The 11186-nt window shown below is 44.5% G+C and overlaps 2 protein-coding genes and 1 long non-coding RNA gene across 5 annotated transcripts in view; 2 read left to right on the forward strand and 1 right to left on the reverse strand.

The window, feature by feature from the left end:
- Positions 1–144: 144 nt before the first annotated feature.
- LOC132992640 (uncharacterized) lies at positions 145–1987 on the forward strand. 2 transcript variants are annotated; one of them, XR_009676356.1, is made up of 3 exons: positions 145–339; positions 772–845; positions 1735–1987. It is a non-coding gene; the product is annotated as an uncharacterized LOC132992640 (long non-coding RNA). The 2 variants fall into 2 exon arrangements; XR_009676355.1 differs by lacking the exon at positions 1735–1987 and adding an exon at positions 1525–1718 and having other exon boundaries at positions 146–339.
- Positions 1988–3446: 1459 nt separating this feature from the next.
- LOC132992641 (molybdopterin synthase catalytic subunit) lies at positions 3447–4720 on the forward strand. The gene is made up of 5 exons (XM_061062077.1): positions 3447–3588; positions 3720–3837; positions 3974–4130; positions 4230–4353; positions 4587–4720. The coding sequence occupies exons 2-5, from the start codon at positions 3720–3722 to the stop codon at positions 4689–4691; spliced, it is 504 nt and encodes a 167-aa protein (XP_060918060.1). The 5' UTR covers positions 3447–3588; the 3' UTR covers positions 4692–4720.
- A 2202-nt stretch (positions 4721–6922) lies between these two features.
- Positions 6923–11186, reverse strand: part of ppp1r3b (protein phosphatase 1, regulatory subunit 3B) — a 4504-nt gene continuing 240 nt past the window's right edge. Inside the window, exons 2-3 of one of the 2 annotated variants that reach the window (XM_061061554.1) lie at positions 9191–9325; positions 6923–8415 (exon numbers count right to left, since the gene is read on the reverse strand). In XM_061061554.1, the coding sequence (XP_060917537.1) occupies positions 7530–8390 (861 nt within the window). In that variant the 5' untranslated portion in view covers positions 8391–8415; positions 9191–9325 and the 3' untranslated portion in view covers positions 6923–7529. The remainder of the gene's footprint in view (positions 8416–9190; positions 9326–11186) is intronic. The other variant, XM_061061553.1, reaches the window with a different exon arrangement.

Genomic DNA, 11186 nt, shown 5'->3' on the forward strand with positions numbered 1-11186 from the left:
TGGGTGTCTGCAGTGTGAGGTAGAGTGGGGTGGAGCCAAGTGGAGAGGATTGAACCCGAGAGGTTAAATTAAACAGCAGGTGAGCTAATCTCAGAGTCTATATCTGAGAAACATGATAATAAAACATTTCACTTCCTGCTCTCTGTTCTGTCAGCCTCGCTCCGGTCTGCTCACCTGTGTGAGGTGTGTTGACCTGCTCGGTGTGCTCACCTGTGTGAGGTGTGTTGACCTGCTCGGTGTGCTCACCTGTGTGAGGTGTGTTGACCTGCTCCAGTCTGCTCACCTGTGTGAGGTGTGTTGAACTGCTCGGTGTGCTCACCCGTGTGAGGCTTCAGACAGGTAAAACGATCAGCTCTTCTTTACATTCTGCAGCTGTGAGTGACGACGAGCAGTCTGTAAACATGTTTTGTGTTCTTCATCGTGGTCACTTATACAAACGGTTAATTTAAGATAGAAATGTTTACATTTGAAGCTCCTCCCACACCTGTACGACTCAGGTGTCTCACCTCACTGAAGCTATTTTTAATTTATAGTCATGAATGTGAAGCAGACATTCATTTTATTAAACTCCTCCTGTCCACGAGTCAATGTTTTTTTTTTTTTTTTACTTATTTATCTTGTTCTGTTGTCATAGCAACGCTGGTCTCGAGTTTATTTATTAAAATCTTGAGATTTCGACTAAATTAACTTGTTATCACGAGAAGTCAGGTGCATGTGTGTCCTTCTGTTTCACACTGAACTGAAGTTGTTTGTTATAATGCGTACCTGCAGAGTGGGCGGAACCTGGCTGATACACACCTGTGAGGACTTGCTGTCACCAGCAGCGGACTATTGGACTTTATCAGGTAATAATCCATCAATCATTTCCACTGAGCGGACACCATGACACCTTCAGACTGCAGCTGAACTCGATGTTTGCACACTGCTCCACTTCCTGCACGACGACACTCGAAGTGTAGGAGCCGCATTTAAGTTTATTGTATTTGCATTTTAATTTGAAACTAATTTTGTGTGCGCCCTCTATAGGCAGAGTGGCGCGTCTATAAGGGGGAGTGCAGAGCGCACCTGGGAGGAAGACGGGTCACGGCGCATACCGTCATTGACCGCAGGCTCAGCAGTCGCGTTTAATTATATGAATTACATGTTTTTTAGGTCATTGGAGACACCACACATACTTTTTGGTTTACTTTGATTTGCAATAAAACTATCAGCAACTTTAAGAATCAACTCTCACTGGATTTATTTTGGATGAAGTCTGCGTGTTTGATGAACTGTTCCCGTTTCTTCCAAAGTGGTAAAAACAAGAAAATATTGGAGAGGTTACAGGACAAAACTGATTTTTGAGTTTTTGCTACTTCACGAAGCCTCGACCTGTTTGAGTTTATTAAAGTTTATATTTGATGTTCCTGCTTAATCATTAACCTTTACTCTCATGTGTCTCGTTTACTGAGACTGACTGATGGAAGGGACCATGACTTGAATTTATAGATATAGAATTATTTTATTGCATCTTTTATTTTGAAGGGATCAGCTGACGTCCTGCAGGTTAACAATCTTTCAGAAACACTCAGCGAGCTGAGACACATGAGGATGTTCATGAGAAACTCGATGTGGAGACATGTTCATGACCTCCTGAAGTGTTCATGCTGAGCGTCATGTGTGAACACAAACATCTGAATGTTTCTCTCTCTCACCCGGAGTTTCTCCTCCAGCCTCCTCGTATTAATTCTGCAGAAAGTCAGAGTGAGCTGATGTGAGAACGCAGCAGGATATAATCAGGAGAATTCAGCTGGAGCGAGTGGGAGGGGGTGGTGATGTTTATTCCCTGTGATCGCTGCACGACCATAGACTGTCTGCACGCCACCTCTACCATCTCCGTGCTCTAGTGAACCTGCTGCATGTGTTTCCTGTTCTCCAGTATGTTCTTCTCCACTCTTTAGTTCACATTGAGATTCTGTTCAACTACACGTAGCATTGATAGAAAGACAAATATTCAGATTATATTCAACATGGATTTTAAGAAACCAGTTTTGTCAGCATCAATGTGTCATCTGGACAACCTTTGACCTCTCAGGGAAACGTGTATGCGCGTGTGTGTGTGTGTGTGTCTCTCTGTGTGTGTGTGTGCATGGCTGGTTGTTTGACTCTTGCCATCATCTACCCAGCGACAACAGATGGAAATTAGCTAGTTAACCTAAATCTGATACAAAGTAAACTGTCTGATTCAAATAAACAAATAAACAAAATAAACACACACTATATAATAATAATAATTTCACAATAAAGGGTTGTCTGATAAAACTTAATTTGATGTAACTTCTGTTTATTTAGATTTTAGATCTATTTAACAAACAAACACTTCCTGTTTGACTGGCGTCACAATAAAATGTTGGACTGCTCATGGTTAATGATGAACTCACCTGTTGGTCACTTTAAGAACAGAGTCAGTGACGATGACTCACCTGTTCTCTGTGGTCGATGTGTCTCCAGAAAAAAGGAGGTTTTTCTCCTTCAGGGTGGGACTAGCTGAAGGTGGTGTTCAGAACTCTAAGGGTTACCTCCTGTGTCCAGAGGGGGGCAGTGAAGAGACGCTGAGGACCGCAGCTGATGTTACACACCACAGAAGAAGAAGGAAAGAGGAGGAGCAGGTAGTGACAGTCAGCATGTCAACAGACCTTTATCGAAGTTTTCGTCGAGTTTCTTCAGATGTTCAGAACCTGTAAACTTCTTCATGACTGCACAGGTGAGTCTCGTGCACAGAAGCTCAGCTGGGTCACGTGTCCATGTGTCGTCACCAGATTCCTCTGACAATCTGTGTCATTTAGCACAAAATAACCCGGGACACTCCGCACACCTGCAGTCAAAACACCTTTTGAAAGTGTGACACAGTGTGTGTAGATCAGTGATGTCATCGCCGAATCACAGTGACGTCATGATTTGATGTCACTGCGTTATTAAAGTAATTATTTTTATATTAATCACGATGTAAAGGCGGGAACAAGTGAAATATACTGAATGACAGACGGAGTTCTGTATTATGATAAACCATCAGAGTGACGTCATCAGACATGTTGCGTGCGTGTGTGTTTTCTTCAGGTGTGTGTGTTGTACTTCGCTAAGAGCGTGGAGCTGACTGGAGTCAAAGAGGAGCAGGCCGTTACCGTGACGACACCAATCAGCAGCCGGGACCTTTGGGGACTGTTGGTGCAGCGACACCCGAGGTCAAGTTCACTGATTCAAACCGTGCGTGCGTGCGTGTGTGTGTGTGTGTGTGTGTGTGTGTGTGTGTCTCCGTCTCCAGCTGTGACGTGCTCCCATAACGATGTAACACAATGTGACCTCAGAGACTGGGATGCCAATATTCATATATTCAATATATCTGTTTGTGTGTGTGTGTCTATTTGTGTGTTTTTGTATGTGTGTGTGTGTGCAGACTCTCTCTCCTGCAGGATCAGGTGGTCCTGGCAGTACGTCAGCAGTACGTTGCCATCGGCGACCAGTCGGTGATTCTTGGGGACGGAGACGAAGTTGCCGTGGTTCCGCCGCTCAGCGGAGGATAAACAGACCTGACGCTCACCTGGTGGACAGGTGAGATACTGACACAGACTCTGATCTGTTGGGTTTTATCAGTGACACGTGAGAGCCTATCAGAGCGCTGCAAACATCCTTCAGGCCAGGATGAAAACCTGATGGACTCTCTGTGTCATGTTTCCTGTCAGATGGACCAATCAGAGGAGAGGAAGGACGTCTTCAAGCTGAGCCGTGATTGGCTGTCTGTACAGGAAGTGGTAGATGCCGTCAACAGCCCGACGTGTGGAGCCGTGTCTCTTTTCATCGGTTCAAACTTTATTTAAATCAAAAATTTTATTTACAAACATGTTTCAAAACAAAAAATCTTTACTTAAACCTGTGTGTGTGTGTGTGTGTGTGTGTGTGTGTGTGTGTGTGTGCCTGCCTGCCTGCCTGCGTGTAGGTACAACCCGTGAGGATCAGGTGGATGGCAGGAAGGTGATTGGTCTGGAGTACGAGGCGTACGAGCTCATGGCCCAATCAGAGTTCAGGAAGCTTTGTGGTGACCTCCGGGCAAGCTGGCCGAGCGTGACACACGTCTGCATCCATCACCGACTGGGGTGAGAACGCACGACCCCTTCATGACTCCTCCTCTCTTACACCTTCCTCTTTGTGACCCCTCCCCCTTAACTCCCTGTGCTCCGTGGCTCCTCCCTCAGGTGGGTGGAGGTGGGCCAGGCGAGTGTTGTCATGGCGATCTCATCTCCTCATCGCCATGATGGACAGCAGGCGATTCAGCACGCCGTCACCCAGCTGAAGGCGACCCTCCCCGTCTGGAAGAAGGTGCTGATCACTGATTGGTTGTTTAGGAACGGTGACATCATTACGACCTTTACCTGACCTCATGATCAGATTGATTTTTTTTTACACATTGTCATTGATCTTCTGATGGTGTTACCATGGTGACGATTTGATCCTGATGACAATTACTCATTGTTGATCTTGTGTGGAGATGTATGTGTGAACACTGATGAATCATTCTGATTGGTTGTTGGTCATGTGACTGTGATTGACAGGAGGTGTATGACACCAAGGACTCAAGCTGGAAGCAGAACGTGGAGTGTCCGTGGTCGTCTCACAGTCAACTGGCTGCATCGTCAGAGAGAGAGAAGTCAAACTGAAGCTTCCAATAAAAGAAGTGATTGTTAAAGTTTGATGTGTTTGTGTTAACGTCTCAGAGACCATCCTCATGTTCCTCTTTCACTTCTCTCTGTGTCTGATGTGGTGTTTGGCGTTTGGGACACGCTGTTTGGTTCAGAGTGAGACCTCGTCTGCGTTAAAGACCTGAGCCCGTACTCATCAAGCCTCCTAAAAACCACGAGTCGCTCTGAGTGATAAAAGTCTAATAAAACTCTTAAAATCAGGACAAAAATTCAGACTAGATCTTTGTAAAGATAAAAGTTATTCTCAACGAGTCTCAGCCCTTCAGAAAGGAGGAGTGAGGAGGAGGGAGAGAGTGAGGAGAGAGGAGGAGTAAGGAGAGAGTGAGCAGGAGGAGTGAGGAGGAGATTGGAGAGAGTGAGGAGGAGGAGGAGTGAGGATGGAGAGTGAGGAGGATGAGAGGAGGAGAGAGTGAGGAGGAAGAGAGTGAGTGGGGAGGAGGAGAGGGGAGGAGAAAAGGGGAGAGTGAGGAGGATGAGTGGGGAGGAGTGAGGAGAGCGAGGAGTGAGGAGGAGAGAGGAAGAGTGAGGCGGAGGAGTGAGATGAGGAGTGAGAAAAGAGTGAGGCAGAGGAGGAGGGAGAAAAGTGAGCATGAGTGAGGCGGAGGAGTGAGGATATAGTGAGGAGAGCGAGGCGGAGTGAGGAGAGAGGAGGAGTGAGTGGGCAGGAGGAGAGAGGAGGAGTGAGGAGAGTGAGCAGGAGGAGAGGAGGAGTGAGTGGGCAGGAGGAGAGAGGAGGAGTGAGTAGGGGGAGAGTGAGCAGGAGGAGTGAGAAAAGAGTGAGGAGGAGGGAGAAAAGAGTGAGGCGGAGGAGTGAGGATAGAGTGAGTAGGAGTGATGAGAGGGTGAGGAGGAGTGATGAGGAGAGAGGCACAGTTCAGTTAATCTGTCTTTTACTTGATTTACATTGTGATATTGTTTTTTTTACCTGACTGTATATGTGCATTTCTCTTCTTGAATAAATCTAAACAAAACAAAAAACGGGTGGATACGGCCGGTTCGGGAAACGTAAATGATGTCACTTCCATACTGAATGAATCAGACGAAGTAGGAACAATATCTGTCTACTGTGCGCTCCTACTGAATAGTAGGTACTAAACAGTATACAGCAAGGATAGTAGGTACTGCCTGCTGACAGATTGAGTATGTACCAACCCCTACACCCTCCCCCTCCATGACAGGAGTGCTCTCCGTTAGAAGTCACACTCGCAGCTGAATGAAGTCCCCTTCATCAAGGTGTAGGGTAGAAATACAGTGGCAGGCTTTGGGAAAAACTTCCCTCTCTCAGGTGGAAACGGGAACTGTATGTTACCATGGTTACTTAGCGTTATCTTGCGAAAACAGCTTTTTTTTTGCTTTTTTGCATCCAAATTGCCAAGTACCTACTCAATCTGTCAGTAGGCAGTACCTACTATCCGTGTTGTATACACTGTAGTACCTACTATTCAGTAGGCGCACACAGTAGACAGATATTTGTTCCTACTTCGTCTGATTCATTCATATGGAAGTGACGTCATTTACGTTTCCCGAACCGGCTGCATTCACCCGTTTTTTTAGGTTTTGTTTAGCTTTATTCAAGAAGAGAAATGCGCATATACAGTCAGGTAAACAAAAAACAATATCACAAGTAAAAGACAGATTAAATAACTAAATAACATACAGTACATAAAGGAAAGTACAAATGAAAGACAGTAATATACAGAATATAAAATAAACCAATAAAGCCGCATTTAAATAGTGAAATCATTATTTAAATAGAGGGGGAAAGGTTTTATAATAATGCAGATATTTGTTAAATTTTTTGTTGTTAACTAAAAGTAGCGATTTCAGTCGGGACTTTAAATTAAGATTAAATTAATCAATGCTCGTTTGTTTTGATTTGGAGGCGCACGTGAAGTGACGATTTACGTTTAATTTCGCACAGCATTGTGGGTGGTAAAATACAATTCATTTCCTGAAAGGATGCATCCGATCCATACTGCATGAAACCTGGAAGTTAGTATCCATACTGAAATGTTCAGTATACTGAGGTGGACCCAAAAGCTGCATACTGAATGACCACTAAAGTTCAGTCTACTGAAACTCCATACTGAAAAGTACGTACTGCATACTGAACTGTGGCTATTCTGAAAAGGTCAGTGATTTAACCGCACAGGAACATGTCACGTTAATGATGGTCTAAAAACAGGAAGTTCAAAAGTTCCACTTTATTGAGCAGCATTGAAACATAAAAAGTCGTTAGATCCCCGACAGCAGTACATAAAACAATCAAACATGGAAGCTAACGCTAACTCACAGCTTACACGTACCGAGCACAAACACGACCTCGGACTCGGCGTGCTAAAAGAACTCAGAGAGGGCGAGCACGATGGTGAAGAAGAACACGACGACACTCAAACCTCGTCTCTCTCTGAAACATGAACCTGCACCACCTTTTAGGCGGAGCTAAAAGACCACGACCAGTCCATTCTCAGAAAACCGTTCAGCACACATCAAAGTGATCGGACTCTTCTACCTGAGGACCAACGGGTTCTGGTCTGGTTCTGGACCGTCAGTCGGACTACAGGACGCGTGGAGATCCAACATTTACAATATAAAAACAAAAAGACGGCAAATCTTTTTAAACTTCATAAAGAAATGTTTCTGTTCATGATCCATCAGAAACTCAAATTTAAAAAAAGACTTTCAAAACAGTGAACCAAATTGCCACCTCTGATGCTAACGTTGCTAAACGTTAGCAGGTTAGCTGGTGCAGCAGAATGACCTCAAACGATCGTCTCACGTCACGTGTAAAACAGCTCAGTAGTACGGGCCGCTGTTCTCGTAGCTGGCGTAACTCGGCCAATCAGGGAAGATCCCGTGTGAGCATGTGGGGCTACCGTAACGATCGAAGTGAATCCCAAAGTTAAAGGAGTCTGTGCGGTGGCTGCAAGCGTCCTGGTGCTTCCTCTTCATCGACGACCACACGATCCGGTAGTTGTCGCCATGGTTACTGTCCCAGTACTCGGCCCCGCCCACCTGGTAACAGACGGCGAACTCAACGTGCTCCAGCGGTCCGAGCAGGCTGGGCAGGGACACGGTGAAGGAGAAGGTGTCGCTGTAGGAAGTAGAGTACGTGTTCTTCACATACACACAGTCCACGTCAGCGTGGCTCCTCCAGGTGTCAAAGGTCATACGCAGCTTCACGCTCTTCTCAAAGTTCACGTTCTTCACCTTCACGGTTCCTGCTAACGCCCTCTCCTTCAGCACGCAGTGCTCCAGACACACCAGCTGCTGCTCCAGCTGCTGACGGAAGCTCAGGTAATCCGAGGACGGCTGAGTGAAGTCCAGCACCAACTCGTCCTCCTCGGGCACCGCGCAAAGAGGCGAGCTGAACATCTCGTGGACGCTGACGGGGACGTCGATGAGGTCGTTGAACTGAGAGAAGATCTTCACCTTGGTGAGAGCCAGGCCTCTGTGGTCGGCGAACGTCACCTGCTTCTTGACTCTCCTCGACTCTCTCCTGGTCGATCGTCCGTCCTCTGGTCCGGTCTGGTCCATGAGGTGAGACTGCTGAAACCTGAGGCACGAGCTCAGAGACGGGTCACAGGACGTCCGAGAAGTCCTGTAGACGAAGTCCTCTTTGGAGAGGTAGAGAGGTAACGCCATGTCGATCGGCATGATGAGGACGCACACACACACAGCGCTGAAAGAGAGAGAGGACATACAGAATCAGATTTATTGGCCAGGTATGCTGACACACACAAGGAATTTAACTTTGGTGAACTGTGCTCTCGTATGTACAGGTACAGCATTAAATATTAACAATAAACATAATAAGAAAAGACAAATATTTACATGACTAAATATGAAACAGTGCAGTGGTGCATAGTGAAAAAGATGCTGAAGTAACATGGTAAGTAAAATGCAGTTATGTGACAGATGGGTCAATTAAGATGTCAATTACAGTGTTTCCATGAATAAGTGTGCGTATATTATCATTTAAATTAAATAACGTATATATACACATGTATATTCACAGTGACGGTTGGTTTAGAGTCATTTCACCGTGACAGGTCTGACACTCTGTGACTGTTTAGCGTTCATCAGAGTGACAGCCTGCGGGAAGAAACTGTTCTTATGACGGCTTGTTTTTGCGTACAGTGATCTATAACGCCTGCCGGAGGGGAGGAGTTTGAACAGTAGAGAGGGTCTGTTTGGAGGTTTGAACAACAACAGTAACAATGAAACATCAAACTGAGTTCTCCTACGTATCAGAGTATAGAAGTCGTAGACGGAGATATGGGGTCATACTCCTGCACTCTGTCTGAAATGTTTAAATAAGTTGTCCACGTTGAGGTATTAAGACAGACTCCTCTGATACCATCCATCTTCATAATAACAGATTAGAGGTTAAAAACTTTAATGAGTCCACCACAGGAAGAGAATCAACCAAGACCCAGATCTTTGTCCTGACTCACATCACATGATCCACCAACAGGACTCTTCAGGTGACATCATCCCTGCATCTCAGTTCTCTTAAATGCTATCTCCTCGGCCGAACAGGAAGTAGTTCTAGACCCGCCATGATAAGGATCGTCCCAAAGCTCTTATAACTGAAAGGAGGAGAGAGGATCGAGGAGAGAGGAGGGAGATCCGAGGAGTGATGACCGAGGATACACGAGAGCTGACTTTGTGGACGTCTTTTTACTGACATGCACGGCCCCTTATCGAATATCAGTCATTGATTGGATGCTGCAGCGGATCAGACTTCAATGAAACTTATCAACATGAGCGGAGTGCCTTGCTGACAGAGGGAGTCTGTCAGTAAGAAACACGTTTTACATTCATCATTATTTACGTTCGTAAAGTTTCATATCAGACTGATCATTAATGATCTTCTGTTTGGAAAATGTCACTTTTTTTTCTCTATTATTTAGAACTCGTAAATAATTGTAAGTATTCCTGAGACATAAGTAGCTGTGTTTATAAAATATAGAGTTCATTGTCGAATTAGAAGTCAAAAGTAATACAAATAATAAATAGACAATTTAATATTAAATATTTTTGTCAGTAGAAATTGTCCTTTTGGTTTGAAGCAGACTGTAGGTTGTTCTTCATGTACAGGTGTTTGTTATCAGATAAAGAACACAGATTAAAGACTGTTACTGTGTGTATTGTATTAGAAATAATACAGTTCATATTTGTGTGGACATAAACAGCTGTTAAAGCTGACTGACAGCTGAACGTGATCAGCTGATGTCATCATTACAAACAGACATCGCTTCACGTGACGCTACAGAGGAAAGGACGTCTCATGTCTCTTTAAACATATCTCCTCATTTCCTCTCTCCTCTGCTTCGTTTCCTTGCATCTCTCCATGAATCTCTGGTGGGAGGGGCTAAGACGCAAGTGGAGGACACTTGGATGCAATTAAGGGAACTGGGATGTACCCTCTGTCAGCAGCAACAGGATCTATTTACGTTTACAACCTCAGCAGGACAAACAGCGACACCTAGCGGTGATAATGAAACATCAAAGTACCACAGCCTGTCCCTGTGTGTGAACGAAAACAGAACCCTTTCTGAATAGCCACAGAATGCAGTCACTTTCAGTATACTGAAGTCTCGTGGTCATTCAGTGGTCATTTTTTGGGTCCACCTCAGTAGACTGAACATTTCAGTATGGATACCAACTTCCAGGTTTCATGCAGTATGGATCAGATTTCCTTTCAGGAAATTAATTGTATTTTAACTCCCACAATGCTGTGCAAAGTTAAACGTAAAACGTCACTTCACGTGCGCCTCCAAATCAAAACAAACGAGCGTGGATTAATTGAATCAATTTTTAATCTAGAGTTAAAGTCCCGACTGAAATCGCTACTTTTAATTAACAACAGAAAATATAACAAATATCTGCATTATTATAAAACCTTTCCCCCTCTATTTAAATAATGATTTCACTATTTAAATGCGTCTTTATTGGTTTATTTTACTTTACTGTATATTACTGTTTTTCATTTGTACTTTACTTTTGTACGTTATTTAGTTATTTAATCTGTCTTTTACTTGATTTTTTTTTTACCTGACTGTATATGCGCATTTCTCTTCTTGAATAAACAAAAACAAAAAAAAACAAAAAAAAAATATACGGCCGGTTCGGGTAATGTAAATGATGTCACTTCCATACTGAATCAATCAGATGAAGTAGGAACAATATCTGTCTACTGTGCGCTCCTACTGAACAGTACTAACAGTATACAGCACGGATAGTAGGTACTGCCTATTGACGGATTGAAGAGGTACTTGGTAATTCGGATGCAGCCCTCTCCGCTGTATTTCTACACCTTGACGAAGGTGACTTCATTCAGCTGCGAGTGTCACTTCTAACGGAGGGGGAGGGTGTAGGGGTTGGTTTGAAAAAGGGCCGCTGTGTTTGAGTGTTTCCACGCTGACTTCACACACACACACACGCAGA

Source organism: Labrus mixtus, chromosome 17, assembly GCF_963584025.1.
Source record: "Labrus mixtus chromosome 17, fLabMix1.1, whole genome shotgun sequence".
Classification (NCBI taxonomy): domain Eukaryota; kingdom Metazoa; phylum Chordata; class Actinopteri; order Labriformes; family Labridae; genus Labrus; species Labrus mixtus.